The sequence below is a fragment of the Bradysia coprophila genome, unplaced genomic scaffold, assembly GCF_014529535.1.
Source record: "Bradysia coprophila strain Holo2 unplaced genomic scaffold, BU_Bcop_v1 contig_138, whole genome shotgun sequence".
NCBI classification, from domain to species: domain Eukaryota; kingdom Metazoa; phylum Arthropoda; class Insecta; order Diptera; family Sciaridae; genus Bradysia; species Bradysia coprophila.
The window spans coordinates 7,525,302-7,547,209 of record NW_023503409.1 but is presented as its reverse complement, the minus strand read 5'-3'; the positions used below and the strand labels follow the sequence as shown (position 1 = coordinate 7,547,209).

Genomic DNA, 21,908 nt, shown 5'->3' with positions numbered 1-21,908 from the left:
ATCTACACCATCATCAGTGCATATGTTTTTAAGAAACTATTTCACTTTTCGAATTTTCTTGTTGGTTCAACGAATTTTTATTTAAAAAAATGTTCAAAGAATTTAATGAAAATTTGAAGAAGTCGATGAGAGAAATAGTTTCCTGAGAATATATCCACCTCCGGATCTATTTTGTTGATAATTCTTTACTAATATTTGTTTCTTTTTAGGTAATGGAGCGTAAAGGAACGCTGGCAAAAAAATAAAATGAATATTTATGATGATGAATGGTACAATCGGACACACATGTACGTAAAACCCGTTCCTGATTTAAGCTTTGTTTGAATTGTTTGGCCCGAAATCCAAATCCCCGACACAAAAAATTTTTGTTGTTGTTGTTGTTTTTGTTCCATTTTCGTTTTATAATTTGTTTTTAAAAAAAAATTATTAAAATTTTGATTTATTTTGTGTTTGTTATTTATTTTAGTCACGCCAGCAGTTTTGTCATACGGTGGGAGAAATTAAAGAAGACACGTTTTACAGTATTACAATCCACTCCTCTTTATTTATTCCACATTCCATTACAGGGAACTGACTCTCGTGAATTTAAGAACTTGGTCACCTTAAAGGTATGGACCACTCTTAGCTTTAAGGTGACAACACTGTCAAGTTAAGAATTCTGAAATTCACGAAAATCGGCGTCCAGCGTCTATTATTGTTAATTTAAAAAACCTAATTTACCGATGAAATTACCGAACTTTTGACAGTAAATTTACTAATTTCGATAAAATTTCGGTAATTCAAATTACCAATAACATTGGTAATGCGTGTGGAACAAATAAAGTGAACTGGATTGTAATTGTGACTTTTAGTTTTTCTCCGACAGTACCATAACCATTTTAGTTATTAATCCTTTCTTAGGCTTGATTTTCACTTACCAAGAAAGTACTCCGTGTGAGAGACAAAGCAGAATTCAATTCAATTTTTGCCTTGACTACTTGACAGCTCGCTCTCACATGGAGTCCTTTTTGTTGAGTGGAAACCATACTTTAGAATGCTTTGCTTTTAGGTTTAGTTTTCTTTCCTTCTTCAACTCATCATTTCATAAAGTGCATTACTGTCTCTCTGGGACATTTTTTATTGATATATTCCAAGTGAGACAGTGCGGTGCTTTGTTGTCTAGCGGCCAGAAAATGCGAAAAATTGGTTTTTCTTTACACGATAATGACTCATTTTCCGGTCGCAAGACAACAATCGTTGTGTTTACTGAATGAGCGGAAAGCTTTCACAAAACAATCTTCTAAATTTTGTATCTGTTTTACGCCGGTTTTACGACATTCAGTGAACATACACCTTTTTATAATTTTTTGTTCCACAAATTTTAGTTTATTTTAATCGCTTTTCGCAACATTATTTCCTTTTCCGTTTGTTTTTTTGGTTTTTTATCATTTTCTGTTATTCCACATTTCAGTAGCTGAAGATTTAAGTATAACGCGAATAGCTGGCTTAACGTGGGACCAATGGAATGCTCGCCTAGCGATGCCACTTATCACCCAATTGCGCGAAGGCTCGCATCCTCTACTGTTTCCAACTGATCTATCCGTTAGCACTGTTGATAAAGAATCGAAATCGAGCACTGTTACCAATCCAGATCCACAATCGCCGCAAGACAATCAACCGGCCTACTCCTGTTCCGATTGTGGTCGAATGTATAAATTGAAATCGTCGCTACGTAATCATCAGAAATGGGAATGCGGTAAGGAGTGGAAAGAAAAATTTCGGAGAAAAAGCAACAAAGAAACTTATCGACCAATTGAGAAATTGATTATTGAGGCATCTGTAGCGTATGTATAGAGCTCTCCCCAGCGATTATTTTTATTTAAAAACTTTTTCCCAATTTTTTCAACATTTTCGCACTTTTTCCATATTTTCCGTAGGGAAAATTGGGGAGACACTTTCGCAAATTTAGTGCCTGGCTCAATCGTAATTTATAAATTTCCGATGTGTGAAAGGGCCCTTGGTATATTCTGTAATGATTTGGATTTAATTCCGGAGCCTTTAGTCTTTTCAAATGTTTTTCAAGAATTTTTTGATATTCATACAGTCATTTGGAACGCTTGCTTCAGGTCAATAAATTTAGATGTCGCGTCGTGTGCACTTCCAAATCGTTTATTACTCAGCCTTTATCATAGCATCTCCTGGCGATATTTTTGTTGTTTTTTATCGTCGCCTAATAAAATTATTCTTTGAATGGACTATCGCACCCTTAAGTCCAATAAAATCCAAAGATCAATGTGTAACCCGAAAACATTTTCCCATTCAGGTAAAGAGCCGCAGTTCTCGTGCCCATTTTGTGTATATAAAGCAAAACAGAAGATGCATATCGGACGCCACATGGAACGGATGCATAAAGAGAAGTTTATTAAAATGGAAGATGATCAAATGCTATCGACGCTATCGATGAAAGAGGATGGCAATGGTATTAACTTAAATGTGAATATGAACACAACGATATAAAAAAAACAATTGTTTTTTGGCTGTCCCTGGGACAAAAATGTTTAGTGATATTTTGATTTCTCGGAAATTACCGTATTCGAGATTGGATGCTGGAATTCCACCTTCACAATTTCAGAATACATTTTTCTCTGGATTTTTTTTTTATTGCAGAATTTGACTAGTATTTTACCATAAAAGAAAATGATTTTTAAGGAAAAGATTCAGCTCAATTAATTAAATTTCTTTTCATTTGCTAAAATTTTTCTAGATTCTTAGACATATTATAAATGAAAATGCTTGTATCTTGCGAGAAATTGTTGAATTGAACAAAATCCGAACAAACTGGGGTGGGGTGCAAAAGTGATATTATATCTAGTGGTAAAACTTTTTTTTTCTATATTATTAAAAGAGCAATTGTTATGAAAATACATTCCACGTAATAAGAGTTAATTTAACTTAAAATATTTTACTTTATATTTTTATTAGCAGTGTAAGGAGGTACCAATTTTATTGATATTTTATTTTTGGTTCTAATTTTAAGTCTTCCGAAATTTTATTCCATTTTATCGGCCACCGAGCCAAGGTGGTCGAAGTATCTTTTTAGTTTGTAGTCCGTAAATTCGATTTAGAACATAAAATGTGTCAAATTTTCAATGGCGCTTACAACGATATTCTTCGCAAAAAAGTCTTTCTACTTACAAAACGGTTCATGTTAAATGACCGTCAATCTCTATTGATTGGAACGATACAAATTACATTGTTTAACTTGCCTCGTCGTAAACCCACATTATTTTCTGCATTTTCATAAGTGACGGAACAGGCCAGGTATCCCTTGATCTCAGAGCCAATTATTGGGAATTCAATAAATCAAGTTGCCAATGATAGGTCCTGCTTAATCTGAACCTTAAAGATCATGCTATCCTACTAGTAAATTGCTGTTATCGTACTGATTCGGTGTGACCTTAATTTACCTGTAATCTGTAATACCTAAACAGGCACATCAGATATCAGGTACATTCAGGCAAGATCTACTTTTTAGAAATATTGTCAGAAATTTTAGAAAATCAATTTTATAAAATATATGCCCTGCATTCAGGTATAATATCCTGATTTAGCTAAGTATAAACACTGAACAGTAAACGATTTTCAGCTTACAGATAAGTACAACGCAGGTCAAATGAAGCACTGATAGAATCGGGTCCAATTCACCATTGACCTGATTTAAGGGTGCAGGTAAAACCTGACCCTGGGCACAGATATTTGTACAATTATTGAAAGTAAGGCTGTTGCAGAATCAGCAACAGCTGAACTTCACCAGCTGATCAACAAACACACTGTACTTGTATAATATACAATCAAAACACATTCTAAACGACGAGTTTACTACTGTCATACGTGTTACGTGCGCACATAGATGACCTTAACGTATGTAGCTTACCTTTGAATTGTTTTCGATACAGAGGTATTGTCTTTGTCGACCAGCTGGAGATGTTCATCTGTTGCTGATTCTGCACAAGCTTTACGTTTAATAATTGTAAATTGCGTTGACACAGGATTTTCAAAAAGACAACCTTCTGAGCATTTTCAATGATTTTCCTGTCGTTTTCCAAGGATTTTTTTACTGATTAACTGGTTGGATTTTAAAGGATTTTTCTTTCAATCTTCAAGGATTTTTTTATTTTGATTTTATTGAGCCTTTCAAAGTATTTTCTATGATTTTCGGGGTGTTCTATGGATTTTACTTGAATCTGAGGTTTCTCTTTCGTAAAATTTTGAAGGATTTTCTTTTGACTAACAAAGGATTTTACATAAATATTTGCTTGACCTGCAAACGTGTTCTAAAAGCCTAGAGTAAAATTCCTCATTACACGTCCTCATTAGTATTTTTATGAAAGAAAGTGTTGATGCTTTCTGACAATATTTTCACTCGTTCCTGAAAAACATTTTTTTTTGCTTAGAACAATGTTATAGTTCCGATGATAAATTTAACATTTTTTGTTGTTTTTTGTGCCTTGAGAAATGCAGACATTTATTGGCGAAGTGAAATGTTTGATGCTAACGGAACGATGAACGTAAATTTTTATGAATCTCAATGTTTGTAAAGTTTGCATTTTATTTTTGTACGCGCAAAATGTTTTAGTATTTTTAAATTATTTTTTATTTATTCTGTTAATATTTTTAAAGGAATTTGAATTTTAATTTATGAAATTTGCACGAAACATGCTTTATTGATTGATTATATACTCCATTTAACGCGTTTAACAGAGGAAGCGCAATTTTATTCGAAAAGTTTGTTCAGTTATGTTGCCAATTTTACAGTGTAAAAGTTACACTACAAAATTTAAAAAATAAACGTATTCCCAACGGGACACAAAAGAAAATTCAAATTTCACAATTTAAATATTATTTTGAAACCACACTACCTCTTAAGGAAAAAAAGAAGGCTGGCGATGATATTTTATTTAGATTTGATTGAAGCATTTAACGTAAACAATTTTGTATGATAAAACAACGTTTTACCTCACAACAAAAACAAATTATAGAAAAAAATAACTGAAACTGATTCCTAAATTGTGCCTATCATAAGTATTTAAAACCGAAGTGGGAGAAGAAGAGGGAGGAGACGAAGCTTTTATATAATTGTGTTAATGGAATTGATTGAAATTCAGACCTAAATAATTCAAATAGACTTGAAACCAGAAACCGATTAAGCTGATGCCATATTTTATCACATTTTAAGAGATTTCCGATGGAAAAACATTTTTTTTACAGCCCATGACAAAACATTATTAAAGTCAAACTACTCATTAGGTCAAGAGAATTTTTATTGTCGTAAATATTATTATACTGCTTACCATTCCACAACACACATACAAACACATATCAAATGAATGACCGAACCATTCCATTAAAGTTTTTAAAAAAATTAGATTTTAGTGAAAATTAAATGTATATTTAACGATATGAAACTATATAATTGCGGTGAAGGGTAGATATTTATCGATAAAAAAATTATTTTCGTTTTGTATTTAACTAAATTTTGTTTTTTTGAATTTTTATAATATTTCAATCAAATACTCAGCTAAAACTGTTTTGGGTATTTAGATGCCTATCAACGGGAAACACTCAATAAATTAAGAAATTGTTTGATTTTATTACCAATCTACTTATATGCTATTTTACAACGGAAATTAATTGAAACAAAAGACCGAGATTCAGAAACAGTTTTTTTTTTACCAATCTCTACAGATGTAAGCTACAAATTATACGATTTTTCGAAGATGGTTTACTAATTTAATTAATAAAAATTTTGCTTTTATTATTCTTCGTGGAATTTTTTATGACACGACAACTCTGGCAGTCAACGGTTCAAGCATTGCGATTTTTACATTTGGATAAATCTTTAAAATTCTACAGATTTATCCAAATGTAAAAATCGGGATTGTGTGGGATCATTCATAAATTATGTCACAAAAAAACATGAGACAAAACATAAAATGTCATACAAAGAAAGCTTCTTTTGTGTCATACTCTTGCGCGACATCATTTATGAATAATCCCTAATGACGTCCAGTTGATGGGGTTCGACCAAATAAGACGGGGACTGAAAAAATACGTGGACGTCAAATTTGAACAAAGTTTCTTTTGAGCCGATTTTATGGGATTTATTTCTTAAAAAATCCTTAAAATTCCTAAGTTTCTGAATAAACAGATTAAGGAATTTTTTTTTGAAGAATTTTTTGGAATTTTTAGGAATTAAATCCCTAAAAATTGGCTCTGCTTTCAATTTTATTCGATTACGGTAGGTTCGTCTTTCCTGAATGTCTTTCGTCATGTTATACCTTCAATATGAGTGTACAAATCTCACAATCTATTTTACATTTAACTAATAAAAATCTCTTTTTAGGTTTTGCTGCAAATCGACATTGTAAAACGATCAGTGAAGCATTGAATCGATACTACAACTTCAGACTGACTTATCTGAATAACGGCAACAACCTGCTACTGCCATGTTAATGTGAAAACAGCTGAAAACAATTTAAAATATTAAAAATAAAGTACAAAACTGACGAAATGATTTTTATGTATGGAAATATTCTACATTTTAGTTAATATTAACAGTGTGTGTTGTTTGTCTGTACATCATGCCGTAGTACAAAAACCGGGTCGATTACATTTGGAATGTAAAGCAAAATTGTCTGTCCTTGTTCACTGTAAATGTGTCGGCCCTGTTCTTTTATTGCGAACATTGATAATTGTGTAATTTAGTTCAAATTTCCAACTATTAGAACTAATTTTCTCCTCATATACTCTTCACAGGTTCGCCTGGTGATGATTCAATAACAAAAATTCAAGAACCGCTTACCGATACAACTAATCAAAATACTAATAACATAAAATGTAAAATTAAAATCGCGTCCTTTGCTTTTGAATCATTGATAAACGGTGATAGTGGAATGCAACAGGTGAACGGCAGCGTACTAACACGAAAATCTTCCAATGAAAAACCGAAAATTTTGAACTTTTTTAACAAAATCGAACCGGATTCGTTAGACTTGCAAATAACACATTTGAATGATATCGAAAAGCCATGGTCGTGCAACAATTGTAATCGACAGTATAAGTGGAAAAATAGTCTGCTTCAGCATCTACGTAATGAATGCGGAATTCCACCGAAATATTTTTGTGAAAGAAATTGTGGATACAAAACGAACGTCAACAGCAATTTGAAAAGACATAATGCGAGTTGTAAAGTGCCAATTGGTTCGGATTAATAATTTTTGAAGATTTACTTTCATGGAATCGATTGCAGCCGCACGTTGCCAAGTTGCACAAATAGAGGCTTAGTAGTTTGTAGTAATTTTTAACGAGCAGCCTATTTCATGGACTTTTTACCCATGAAACCTTTGGAACAACCTATGCTCAGCATTTTTTTTTTAGATAATTATTTATTGACTTAAGCCAAGACTTGGGTTTTGATTTTATTGTTGAATTTTCTATTGAAATAACTTTTCCTTTTATTGAAAATTTTATCATTTGCTTGAATTTTTAATAGCTCGCTAGTTTGCGTTATGGTGGGATCTCAGCTAATCATTTTTTAATAGTTTGAATTTGATCCGGACACAAACTGGCACTTGATTACTCTACTATTCAACTTCCTAACTTTGGTGAATGCTTTTAAAAATGTAAAATTTAAAGCTGCTTTGACCTTCGTTTTAACTTTGTTTTTAATGAAATCCATGAGAGTAACGTGATTTAACTTTAGTCATTCCAACAGTAAGAGTATTTAAACCCAGACAAAGCCATTGATTAGCAATTGTAAGTGAGAAATTAGGTTAGTTTATAATTTTAAAGAAATAATGAAAATTGTTCACCGACTAATTTATTCTGTTTTGTTTTTAAATGATTTTTCCAACCGAAACTAAAGACGCGAAAATACCAAATGAAAAATATTTTAGTTCTAATCGTGAATTTGCTGTGAAGTCACAATGTTAAAACGCCTACGTTATTGCCATTTTAGTTTTAGAGTTTTAGATTCAATTTTCCATATTCGAATTGATTCGTCGTCTCATGCACCCACAATTTTCGAATCTGATTCCGTCACAACACCACCATTTTCCATCATTATTCTTGATAAATACCACCTCAAATGTTTTATTTATTTTAGTTTATTAACTTCCGTTACAAACCTTTCTTCCAATATGCTTAGAATTCCATAAACAAAAAAGAAGTCTATCAACGCACTTCAAGCAAAAGTGCTTCGAGTCAGTCATGAGAGCCGCCAACTTTCAGCCGCCAAAAAACGGCGGCTAAGGGCTAAAACTGCCGCCGCCGCCGCCGAGGTTTTAAGAAGGCTAGACACGGCTAGCCGCCGTCGGCCGCCGCCAGATGGTTAGGTCGGCTGACTCGGCGGCTAAAGGAAATTATAAGTAATAAGAATGGTATTTTTTCTTCATAAATATTAAACACCAAATATCAACTACCATACCAAATAAGTAGTTGATTTAAAAAAGATAATCTTTTTTATTTACCTGTTGTTGATTATGATCATAATAATATTGCATCATAAACTTTTGAAAAAAGCGCTAAAATTTGTGAAGAAAACGGAAAGCAAAAATGCATATTGCGATGCCGTCACTTAAAACCTTACCCGTACGCTGCAATCTTCTGCCTATTGCATTGTAACAGTATAATTTTTTAATTGTTAAAATCAATCGGTATCGGTATCTAATTGTATGTGTGTCATATGTGTTTCATCTTTGATTTGGTTGTTAATAAAAAATGAGTTTCGCTCTTCAGTTTGGTGTCGTTAAAAGTGTTTAAATTTAAACAAATTGAATCGAATTTAAAAAAAAAGGATTTTCGATGATTTAGTGCCCTGTAGTGCCCTAAAAACATTTACGAATTGGAGTCAGACATTCGAAAAATTGAAACGATAATTTTAAAAAGTGAAGACAAAGACTTAGTTCGGTTGTGTAATCAATTGAAAATCAAACTTTGTGGTAGAAGAGATTTTTTCCAAATTCAATACGCAAATATTCAGTACAATATCCGAAATCATAGAAAGGATAAATTTGAAGAGTATAACATCGAAAAATTTTGAATTCCTCGAAGTCCTTTGTCGTGCTTATTATTTCAAGGTCAGTGAATAATTGTTTGAAACAAAAAATTGCTTTTTCAGTGGTCAGTGTATAAAAAATAATTTTCACTTTGACATTTAAAGGAAAGTTTGAAGCATTCACTATGGCTACTTCGGATGAACCTGAGAATTTTGTTTACGACGAAAAACTGTCCGTAACAGTGTGCAATGTTAAAGAAGGTGAAAATGCGTCGATTAAGAATTACTTTGGGTTCCTGATCCGATCAGCCGCCGCCAGCCGACTTTTTCACCGGCGGCTACTCCTGGACGCCGCCAGACTTTTACTAACGGCTTAGCCTGTATAGCCGCCAGCCGCCAGTCTTTTTTAGTTCGGCGGACGCCGCCGACGATTTTTTGTCGGCTCTCATGACTGCTTCGAGTGACAGCTGTCAATTAGACAACTATTTTGTATGAATTTTTTTCCAGATTTTTTACAATGTCAAAGTCTGTCTCGTTTCAGTACTCTCTTTAGAGTAATTACGAGAGTTTCAAGTTAGGATAAATTGAGGAATTTTACACCGGTATAAACAAAGAACAGTGACAGTACTGATAACTTGAGCGATGAATTAATTTTGGATTTAAAATTGTACGAGTTATCTACCGTAATTTGCCGAAGAGACTTTTATAAATGGAATAAATTTTTTTTTTTATTTAAAATTTTCACTAAGTCCCTCATGCAAATCACGATAATAATTCAATATAAACATGGAAACATTCCGTTTTATCCGAGAAATTTCGTTTTTAATTTTTTGGATTCGTTTAGCGCCTTTTAATTTATATGTAAATTGTAGTTGTTAACATTCTACTACACTACATGCTTGTAATGCGGTTACTATTTGTATTATTTATTGAAAAATTAGGATAATTCGTTTTGATCCTTCACTACTATTACCAAAAAACATAAGAATTGTGAGCTAATTTTAGAGTTTTTCTTGAAATCTAGTCGTAATTCCAGTGAAATAATGAGAAAAAAAAAATAGTTTTTAAGTCAAAATTAAACCAAATAAAGAAAATATAAATAATGAAACGGGTGTCATAATTTTACCGAATTACAGATGGACCATTTTTGATATATAATCGTTTCGTGTACGGGAAATCATCGAGTGAATCAATTTTTGTTCATTTAATAGGATATTTGATTAATTTGAATTATTGCTTATGAAACCAGTTCGGCACAATAAATATTTTTGTTTAATGAAATCGATGTGAACGTACCTAATAAGAACCTGAAAAGTCTCAAGTTCCTAGAAATACAGATGGATGCAGTGAAATTTCTGCACGAATTTGCTTCAGCTGTTTTTCAGCTGATCCACACATACAATCAAAGCTGTTTAATCATATAAACAGTTTTGATTGTATGTGTGGATCAGCTGAAGCAAACAGTTGAAGCAAATTCATGCTGAAATTTCCCTGCATCTGACTGTAAAAACCTGAATAAAAAAATAATTTCGCATGTCTGGTCTAGCTGGGTATACCTGAAATATGAAAACTGATTAAAAATCACTGACAAAGCACTTCGGTAATTGATCTAATTCTGATTGTATTAATGCATCCAACTTTGCTTTCCACCTCGAAATCTTCCAGCAAGACGGAATGACCGCCTTTGTGTTGATTTTTATACTTATGTTTTACATTTTGTTTGTACATATATCCATTTTTGTTTGCCCGCCTTACCGTCAATGCCAAGACTAATCAAATATTTATTTTCAGATTTCTACAATAGCATTTATTATGTCAATCAACTATCGACAAATATTCGTAAACGAAATAGTACACAATCATTCCAAGCCGGCCGACGAAAATCGGACCGTCGACAAATCAGCAATGACATTTCGAACATTTACCATTCCTGCAATAAATGTGGCAAATCGTACACCACAATATACAATCTGAAGAGACATCTCCGATTTGAATGTGGAGTCGATCCGCAATTTGAGTGCATCCATTGTGGTACAAAGTTTAAGCATAAACATCATCTGACCGATCACATACGGTCATGTTGTACTAAGTTATACGCTAAAAATTAACTTTATTTATTGAGCTCTATTTATACTGGTGCATGTGAGTGAGTGAATCGGAAAATAATATTTAATTTGTTACTTCAAGTATACATTAAAACTAAGTTTAAATAAAAACAAATCAAGAACATTATTCCACATTCGACTGAATTTTCTTTCTTTCAATGATAAGATTGAGCAATTGGGACACCAGTTTCTGGAAAAATGTTTTCGTTTAAATCAATGTTTAATCTAATCGAATAATTTTACTTTATTCCAGGTGACTTGTGGTTTATGCTAGCTATTCGGAATAATTTTCAAATAATTCAGTTAACTATGTGTGATAAGGGCCAAGAACCCAACCGCGAGAGGCAAAAAAAATACCAGTTCGCCTCATGACATTTAAGATATGAAACCGAAAAAGCTCCGAAAATGAGCTTTTTACCCTTTTTCGAACAATTTTTTTAAGACATCAGCAGCGCTTTAATTTCAACTTTAACTTAAAATATTGCACAAGGCCTCGATTCTCATACATTCGGAACTCCAAATATTCGTAACTTGACAGTTGCGTGTATAAAATCCCATTGAAACTGTCAAGTTACGAATTCTTAAACTTACGAATGTTTTGAGAATCGGCATCCAGAAACGGTAAACTCTTTTTAAAGGAACACAAAAAATTTTCAGTTTCAGTTGCCATTGTCGTAAGATGATGGCGAAAATTAGTAGGAATAAAATTTCGAATTTAGAGAATTCCTAAACTAATCGATGACTTTAGCGTACCAACGACTTTTAACTGATATTTTCGTATTTCTCTGTAGAAAACAAGGATAATTTTTGGGAAACTGTTTTCCCATATTTTACTTGATTTTCCTAGTTTTTTCCAAGTTTTGGAAAAATTTAGGAAAATTGGGGGAAAATGCAGGAAAATATGGGAGAATGTTTCCAAAAAACAGTCCATCGTAAAAAGAGCATTGAATTCCGTTTCGTTCTGTTGTTAAGTTTACATCCAACAGTTGAATTACTTAGGTTAGCCTTTATTAAAAAACCAAAGTTTTGATTTTGATTTGCATTGTCTCAAACGTATACAAAGTTTTCTCACCACCAAAGAATACCGATAAATTTAAACGGCCACATTATATAATGAATGTTAACTTATGTATCCCTAAGTACTTGACACATTTTTTTCAACAATTTCAATTTTTTTAGGTTATCACAATTACAACAAATTGGAATGTGAAAATTGCGATAAATCGTATTGTACATTGGGAAGTTTACGGCGCCATCAGAAGTACGAATGTAACGTAGAGCCAAAATTTTTTTGCAGCCACTGCAAGGCCAAATTCAAGCACAACTTCCTACTGAGGCAGCATAGGTTGAAGTGTAATTAAATTGAGAACACGATGCATTTATGGCACTACAGAAACGACAGAGTCGATCAAGTTCACCTATTTTTTATGGGTTTATATTTAAGACCGTTGCAATAGCAATCAGACGCTTAAGGAAATAAGGAAAACTCACTTGAAACGTTATGTAAAATTTTGTTTGATGTTTGATGTTGTGATCTCAGGTTTGTTTTAGAAAAAAATATTTTCGGTCAACCAAAGTTCTGATTTTGTATTGAGTATTGAATTAGAAAAAGAACAAATTTGAATTAAAACTCTTAGCATTCGGTCTAAATTTGCTGAAAAATCGATCGGAACCTCGTTCTATTTATTTGTTCAAATCGAAAAAATGAACTGAAAATCATAAAGTTTTCCTTGCATTCAATAAATGAACGAAAACCAAAGTACTTTCGATTTTGCATTTTCTCGATTTTTTATGTAGAAAGTTGAAAAAGTTATCTCGGAACCGAATGATTCCTTAGTTTTCTTAGTTTTTGTACGACACAAATAAAATAAAAAAAAGTTTGTTATGATGATGAACGTTTTTTTAAACATCCTTCTCAACTACCCCCACTCTTTTTTAGGTTATTGGAAAAGCAACAGATTGGAATGTGAAAATTGCGATAAGGCATATTGTTCGGTGGGAAATTTACGGCGACATCAGAAATACGAATGTAACGTAGAGCCAAAATTCTTTTGCAGGTACTGCAAAGCCAAATTCAAACACAACTTCCAACTGATGCAACATAGGACGAAGTGTAGCTATTAGATGAAATTTAAGTTTTAAGTTAATTTGTGTTTGAAATTGTGATCTCAACTTTTTTTCTATAAAAAAAAATTAAGAAAATCGTGGCCAAATGTAAGATTTTTCCTTATATTTTTGGCTAACAATTTTTAATTGTGACTTTTCTTTGAACATACAGTCAACGAATTGTAACTTCCATTATTGCATGCGAATTCAGTTCTTACCAGGGCATATAATTGGTAATATCGAATTTATCTATGAACTTACCTAATTTCCAAAAAGTAAGTTCGGTAATTTTGTGAGTAAATTAGGAAATTTCATCGGTAAATTAGAAAAAAGTTGGTAATTCAAGTTACCAATAATAACCCCTGGTTGTAACCACATGATATACCATCATTACCACAAGTGAAATGATTGAAATCGCATACAATGATGAAAGTTATAATTCCCCGGCTGTAAACGGATGATTTTTCTCTTCTCTAATTTATGGTGTAATAAGTGATTTGAATTTCTAAAAAAAACGCTTTTGATTTCGAGATGCTAAAATCCATTTAAAATTCGAAAAGAATTTTTCTCTCAAAGTCATTTTCATATTTGGTATTTAGTGAACTCTTCATTCTTTACGTTTAGTTAAATGTCTCATTTTTATGTTTATACTATGTGTCTAAAAAACCACTTTCATCAGACTCTTCACTGTCAATATTTTTTTTTCGTTTTGTTTCAATAAAATCAAAAATTTATTTTAGGTTCGTGGAAATCAAAAAATAAGCTCAACAAATGCGCAAACTGCAAGAAGACGTACAGCTCAAAGGGAAATCTCCATCGTCACATTAAATTTGAGTGTGGTATCGTTGTGCCAAAATTTTCTTGCGAATTTTGCTTTTCACGATTCAAGTACCATTTCCGATTGAAAGAGCATCGACTGAAGTGTTTACAATTTCCGAACTAATTAAAAGCAATGCTTTTTGTAACTTTTGATGAAAAGATTTTTTTTTTTGAAATATATGAAAGTTATGTTAACAACCGCAGTTGTCAGGTGAATAATTGAAAATTTCTGACTTTTTATTTATGTGTAACTCACAAAGTGATAGAAAACCGAGACATTGTTGATCAGCACAAGTAGGAAAACGGAAGTTAAAATATTATGAAATCCAATGAAAAGCCAAAGAGATAAATTGTTTCTGTTGACTTTAATAAATGAATTCAATTTTTATTTAACCGTTGCTATCTTCTATGTTTTCTTAGTGCTTACAATGTTATAATGTTATTCAACTGTTGCTAATTCATAATTTTCCATCGATTCCTTACAGCTGCAAAGAAGAAAAGCATACGGATAGTGACGAGAAACCGGCGTCAAGATAATTTTGTTAAAACGGATTATTTTTGCCAACGATGTGGTCGAAGGTGTGAATGAATATTTTCTTTTAACTTTAACAGATCGTAATTTTCTAAACGTTTTCGATTTTCTTTTTTGGATTTCGTAATATTTTTCAGATACGAACATAGAACGTCACTTCTGCGACACATTCGGCACGAATGTGATAAATCTCGTGGATATTATTGTCCAGAATGTAATAAAAAATTCTCGTATGGATTTCTAGTATCTCGACATTTACTTACCGTGCATAAGATTACCGTTTCGAAAGCACGAAAATGAAATGGATTCAAGTCAATTTTTAAAGTTGTAACGAAATAAAATTTAAAAAAAAATCCAAAATCTCGCACCCAAAATGTAAAATGTTGTTTTTTAGCTGAAAATAAAAACTTTTCTGATCTGTGTATACGTTTAATTTGGTTGTTACATATATTTAATATATAAAATTTTCTAATAAATTGGTGTTTGGGCGCTTCTTATTTACTCTTACTACGACTATATTATATTGTAGTTCACTCTCTATTTAATTTTGAACATAGTTACAAATCTACTGTTTGTGAAGGTAATTATTATTTAAAAAAAAAGAATTAATGAAAATTCAGATCGATCATCCTGGAATATATCCGACAACTAATATCCGACCACTCTATTTCCATTTTTAGAGCCATGGCTTAGCATTCTGGAACCGCAAGTGATATTCATGGACGATGGACAGTCACGATTCGTATGTCCACAGTGTGGCGTAAAATATAAGAAGATCAGCGGTCTCCGCGGTCACATGAAGGAGTGCGGACGTGGAGCCCAGTGCCCTATTTGTCCCAAAGTTGTGACGCAACGACGGAATTTGCGTAAGCATATGGAGAAGCATACGCGAGAAGGTTTGGTTAACAGTATTAAAGATGATGATAAATCATTTGCAAAACCATGGAATAATTTCTTCGGTTACGATGACTCTCAAACCTTGTGATAATTTACATTTTTTTTACATAAAAAGAGGAGAAAGAATTTTTTTTAATTTATTTTATTATTTTTTTGGAACATGTTTTGTTACACACAACAGTGGCTGGGTAACGATTTACTGATTTATACGGATAATATTACATGACATTCCCTCCAACATTTTATTATTGATTTCATTCGTACGATAGTTTTAAATTATATTTTGATTATAATCGTATTTATAATAATTAATTAATTACTTAATTTTCCAAATTGTCTCTCGATGACAATGACAAAAGACAATTTTTATTTAATGATATTCGATGCGCTAGTTAATTGATTTTAATTTTTTTAAATATTAATGAAAACCTTTTTTTACTAATAACATTCGCAAACAAATCATTATTCGGAGACAAAAGAGATATTTTGTTGTAAGAAAACTGATTTTCATTCAGATAGAGATTACTATCCTGTGAAAAAGAAAAATTATTCTCAGAAACAGTGATTCAATTTTGATCAATTTCGTTTTCAGTGATCAACCGGACAGTGATGTACATATATTTATGATGTTATTGAAATTCTATATTTTTGATAAGTTTCCAATCTCAATTTCCTTAGTTCTTGCTAGCAGAACGAGAAACAAATTTTTGGTAAGAAATTCACTTCATTTCTTTGACAAACGTTTCGTTTTCTTATGTAACTAAACCAATACAAAGAAAGATAATGCAAAGCTGCAAAAATAAGCCAGTCCAGTACCTTGTCTTGAGTGAATCTGTGTGCAGAACCATATCCAATATTATCTAGCACCTTATGAATGTATCGAGTATTGAGAATATTGCTCTGCACTAGAATACACTCGAAATTATGAGTCCCTAATTTAAGCTGAAGGTTTGCGTTACCTTGAGGAATTTTTATACATTGGGACCTCTTTCATTGGGTCATTCAAGTGTTACGGTTCTGCTTTGTCGTTTTTCATCTTTCAATCAATATAACTCATCGGTTTAAACAAAAAAATAATAATATGGCTCGACTATCAGACCCGATGCCTCGACTATCAGACCCGTTGGGTTTTGAGTGATAACCTCTTGGTTGGATATTCTTTGGCAGTGTGAAGTTTATAGTTCACGGATAACTAAGTCTCACTAGGCTCAAAGTAAAAATGTCCAATCAAGTACATAGTTCATCTTACAAAACCCTGTGTTTTAACATCAATAAGTAATGGACGAGGTTTGTGGGGGCAGCGAGTAAAATAAGTTTTTTATTCATTCTGAACGATGAGCTTAAAAGTTAATGATGATCAAGAGAAATATCTCTAATTTTAGTTAAAACATTAAGAAATTAACAGAAAAATGATTGTGAAGAGTAATTTAAAAATGTTTTATCGTTCAATCAATCTGTCGCGCTTTGTTATAATAATTTATTGACTGTTAATCGCTTTGCTTTTTCATTGAGAACAAACAAAAATTAAATTCTTACTTTTTGCGACGAAAACGTACTTAGCAAATAATAATAGCGCTATATTAACTCTGTGAAAATATAATTTTCTTGTGATAAGATACAAACAGTTTTACAATCTCGGTTCAAGTTTCTTTTACTAAATGCATTCCGTCTAGACATGTAAGTTAGTTAGAATTAGAAATAATTAACTTTTTTTTGCGTCTTCAATTCTCTTAATTAGTTTTAATTTCCTTGTTTGTTTTAATTAAAACATAAAAACTGAAAAAGTAAACTCATGTCGTTAGTATTATTTATAATTATTATTTTTTCATTCTAATTTTATTATTGTACAATCTAAATATTTATTAAAAATAGTTTCTAAAATATTTTTAGATAAGAAAATATATAAATTTTGTAATAAAATCCACAAAATCCACATTGTAATTTTTCTTCCGATTTGGGCTGGTTAGTCATTTTCCTTTCGTTCTTTTTTTTGTTTAATCTATTTGCCGACAACAATGCCTCCTTACATTTCTAATTTATTTAAACTTTTACAGGGCTTAATCAAACACACATAAATTACGTGTCACAAAAACACAATTATTAACAATACGATTTTCTCCTTTCAGATCATCCATGGTCACACGATGAAAATCACTCGAAAATCCTATTCGAATGTGATCAATGTCACAAGCGATATCGTGTGCGTGGAAGTTTACAGCGACACAAAAAATACGAATGTGGCCAACAGCCGACCATGTACTGCTCGTACTGTCCTCATACGACGAAATATCGCCATGATCTGAAGAAACACATTCAACAGAAACATAAATATTTGCCACCGGATGATCCCAAGTTCAATTTACTGTTTGTGGGATGAAGTGGTTTCTGAGTTATTTTGATAAAAAAAAGTTGTTTTATGAATTTGTCTGATCACTTATATTGTCCCCTGTTCATAAAGAAAACAAGATCTGCGTTTTTCGTAGTTACATTTATGTTCACATTTTCCTTACACACGTTCCTTACTGAAACGTAAATGAGAAATCTATAAATTTGTGATTTTATGCTTGACATAACATTATAATTAGTAACATTTATAGAGAGAATCATTCTATAAATTTGTCTTAGCTCTTAGTTATGTTTTTGTTCTTACAACGACTGAACGATATGTCCTTAAACGATGTGTGATTTTCATCCTCTATTATAAAAGTTGATTTTTATTATCATCACTATAATTTTCTGTATTATTTACTTCTTGATAAGTTCGTAGGACTGGTTGGCCTACAAAAAAAAAATTTAAAAATTTTAATTAAAAACAATTTCGAAAAAAATTATTGCATTTTTCAACTCGGTTAATTATTTTAAAAATCTATTTTGAACATTGGATTTAACGATAGAGTTAATTCTGAAATTTTATTTATTTGAAGAAAATTTAATTTCGTGTGATTTTAATCCTTTTTTTAATTTTTCGACTTTAATTAAAGTGCTTTTTTAACCCACTGATGATTTTAATGTTTTTCTTCTTCTGTGAATAATTTATTGTTTTTAGGAGTTTATTATTTTCTAATTTCTAAACCAGAGACATACCACAACTCCAATTTCTTACAGATTATTTATATTTGGTACAATCGTACTAAATACCAACGACGAAATTTCGGCATAAATCGAATTTAGAACGCCATACCAAAAGCAGAGCCCATTATCGGTAATCTTAGTTACTGAAATTACCAAAAAATGTACTGAATTTACCAAAATTTACCGAAACGTTTTCGGTAAATTTTAGTAAATTTCTGGAAAATCTTTGGTGAATCTTATAAATTTCAGAAATTTTCAGTTAAAATTACCAATAATGGCCCTGACCAAACGAGTGCATCGTGATAGTTCATGCTAGGTGTTGAATCGTTCAATTTTATAGCGTAGGGCGCCATTTCTCGTGAATTTAAGAATTCGTAACTTGACAGTTGTCACCTTAAACGTTACGAATCGTATGAACCACATTAGCATTAAGGTGACAACTGTCAAGTTTAGAATTCTTAAATTCACTAGAATCGGCACCCAGAGTCGAATGAATTTTATTCAATTTTCTTGATAAATTCACTGAACTTTGGATGAATTACAAAAAATTTATTCCTTTTTCCCGTGCGATTATTTCCATTTTCTCGATTGAACTTATTTGTTTTCGATTAACAAAATAAAAAAAAATATTTTTATGGGATTTTGTGTCGTGTTGTTAAATGTTCTACTAATTTATTTACAAGAAAAGAATTATTAAAACGTTGAACGTTGATAAGAGCTTTTTTCATCTTTTTTGTTTTTAAGAAACGAGTCTTGAAATTGAAATCTCAGAAAAGAATGAGGAATAAACTGTCAATAGTACACATTACAGTCTTGAAATTTCGAAGTTTGTTGTTTTGACGTGTGAGAAATAGGTATTTCTATGACTACAACACGCCAAAGAACCAAATCAACAAATTTTCAAACAAGACCGGATAATGCGTAAAACAGGTGTCGGTAGAGACATTTTCTGTCCGCAAGCATGAAACCCATTTTTGTTACAAGTTTTATTCCGATAACTGCATAAGAAACTAGAACTAGACGATTTCGTTGATTCTATTGAAGTTTCTTATTGATGAAAAAAGGTGATTTCGAAACAAAACCAAAATCAATCTCCCATTTCCGCTATCTAATGGTTTTCCTTTTCTTCATTTATTTCGTTTTAGAACTGCTACAATACCATCACTATCCAGCTCCGGCATCGTACCATCATATCGGTGATATAATTAGCAAACCGCAAAAATACTTTTGTGACAATGGCTGTGGCCGATCGTATACTTCGATGAACAATATGAAGCGGCATGTGAAGGTCGAGTGCAGTAATGATGTGAAAAATTTTGAGTGCCAAATTTGTTATAAAAAATTCCGACGAAAATTCCACTTGAAGCGACATTACAATACCGTTCATGGACATACTAGTGAAATTCTGAAATATTATTCTGTTCAAAAAATGTAACCACTCTTTTCCACCGCATAAGTGTGATTGCTTTAAGTGTGAAAAAATATATTTTCTGACCAAATTTGGAAAATTTTAAATTTTCTTTTCGTGTGAAATATTGGAAAGGAGTCTACGGTATGACGATCTGATATAATCTGCTGCTATCGTAATTATACTATCATTGAAATGTGCTTCACGTTGTGGCGTCGTCTTATTGAATCGTAAGCGTAATCCATTTTCCGTGTGACTCAATTCGATATGCACAACTCTGACCAATATAAGCAATGATTTTGCAATAATTTAAACAAACTTTTACTCAATTAAAATCACGACATTTGAGTGTTGTCCATAGTTTTTGCTTGATAAGAACAAATCAACGGAAATCCTTCATAACTAACAGATTGAACAATTCTTTGCAGGTTACTATTCTGAAAGTTTCTGGCGGCGGCAACTTTTTGCATGCTCTCGAGGTTGTGGTAAGGTCTACAACTCTCGCGGAAGTCTGGTGCGACATGTCAATCTAGACTGTCATGGTCGAAAATTTTCCTGTACGATGTGCACGAAAAATTTCAAACGAAAGTATCATTTGAATCGTCACTTCTCGAAGCATAGTACATCCGCCGTTAATACGGACGAGGCGGACGCAAATGAACAATATGAAAATGCCGAAGTATACTAATCGCTTAGCAGCGCTTGCAAAATGTGAAGTTTTAGGTTAATTTACCGTTTAGATAAGAAGAGATGTGTTAAAAATAAATTAAATTTAAAATATTTTTCAGTTAAAATTCTTTGTTTTTGTATTCGTTTCATAGCTGTCGCCATTTCAGGGATTTATCAAAAATGATACACAAAAAAATGCCACCATTCGTTCTACGGATTCTAATCTTTTTACTGTTTATATTACACTAACAAATCAGCTATGTATACATCTACTTCTCTAGCGCTTTTATCCTGAATATTATTTTAGCAAACAAATCAAAACCAAAAATTTTGTGCACCGAAAAACTTAGTCAAAACGAAACAAAAAATCATTTTTTTATTTCCAGGCTCACCAAATCTGGTACTACCTGGCATAGCTGATAATATTGAAAGAATGTTGAGTCGTGAACATTTAGCTTGGTTCATGCAACGAGCTAAAGAAGTGTCTATATTTAATCGGTCCAGACTCAGTCTGGATGCCGTCACTCAAGAAACATCTCAGTCGATAAACGCAACGGCAGCCATATCAAATAATCGACAATTGCGACCGTTTGCCTTCAAGTGTCCTTTATGTTCCTTAGTCTATCGAACGCAAGCATTTTTAAACGAACACATGAGAAAGGAACATTCGGTTCTAATTTAAGTTTTTAGTTTTTTCTCGTTTTAAATTTTGATATTTTGGATCTAAATAAATTTTTTGCTTTATTTTTTTCTTTTGTAAATTTATTTTTGTTTTTAGTTTATTATTCGAAATAACGATAATCATTTGATAATTGGACAAAAATTTTAGTTTTTTTTATGATATGCGTAGGTCAAAAATAAATTTTTTTGTTTCTTAAAGTAAATGATTTGAATTCATTTATATCATGAGGTGAAAATCGGTTTTGCAGGTGTGATCGACGTGATCGACTGAAATTTAGGACGAAAACACACGAGCAATTTTGCAGACACCGACAATGATCTGATTTGTGGCACCTGTCAAACAATGGAAAACGCAGCATGTCGCTCACAGGAACGCAAAATTGCTCGCGTGCTTTCGACTTTATGCAGATCCGCAAAAACACACGAAACCCGAGTCTCAAGAATCTTGTGAATTCGATTACAAAGCAAGTTCATTTCATTGCATCACTTACGTTTTCAATAGAATCTTCGCTTTCCATCAATTCGACAGAAATCGGTTGCGCTACGAAATATAAGGCTGCACTCAAATTTTGGCTTCGTATTTTC

The 21,908-nt window shown here is 32.1% G+C and overlaps 2 protein-coding genes across 19 annotated transcripts in view; both read left to right on the top strand.

Moving 5' to 3' along the window:
* The window catches only part of LOC119073839 (longitudinals lacking protein, isoforms A/B/D/L), a 144,156-nt gene that overhangs the window by 29,233 nt on the left and 93,015 nt on the right, over positions 1-21,908 (top strand). The window contains exon 5 of one of the 18 annotated variants that reach the window (XM_037179680.1): positions 6,796-7,842. The exons of the other annotated variants lie outside the window; for them this stretch is intronic. Within the exon in view, the coding sequence (XP_037035575.1) occupies positions 6,796-7,250 (455 nt within the window). The 3' untranslated portion in view covers positions 7,251-7,842. Of the gene's footprint in view, positions 1-6,795; positions 7,843-21,908 lie in introns of those variants that run through there. 18 annotated transcript variants of the gene reach the window in all.
* On the top strand, positions 176-3,160 carry LOC119073891 (longitudinals lacking protein, isoforms A/B/D/L-like). Its single transcript, XM_037179779.1, has 3 exons — positions 176-287; positions 1,451-1,735; positions 2,303-3,160. Exons 1-3 carry the CDS (start codon positions 257-259, stop codon positions 2,494-2,496), a joined length of 510 nt encoding a protein of 169 aa, XP_037035674.1. The 5' UTR covers positions 176-256; the 3' UTR covers positions 2,497-3,160.

Excerpts from the sequence above, each read along its gene's own strand:
- LOC119073891 (XM_037179779.1), top strand. The coding sequence starts at position 257 with ATGATGATGAATGGTACAATCGGACACACAT. Across the intron at positions 288-1,450 it reads TGGTACAATCGGACACACAT|TAGCTGAAGATTTAAGTATA; the intron begins GTACGTAAAACC and ends TCCACATTTCAG. Across the intron at positions 1,736-2,302 it reads TCATCAGAAATGGGAATGCG|GTAAAGAGCCGCAGTTCTCG; the intron begins GTAAGGAGTGGA and ends TTTCCCATTCAG.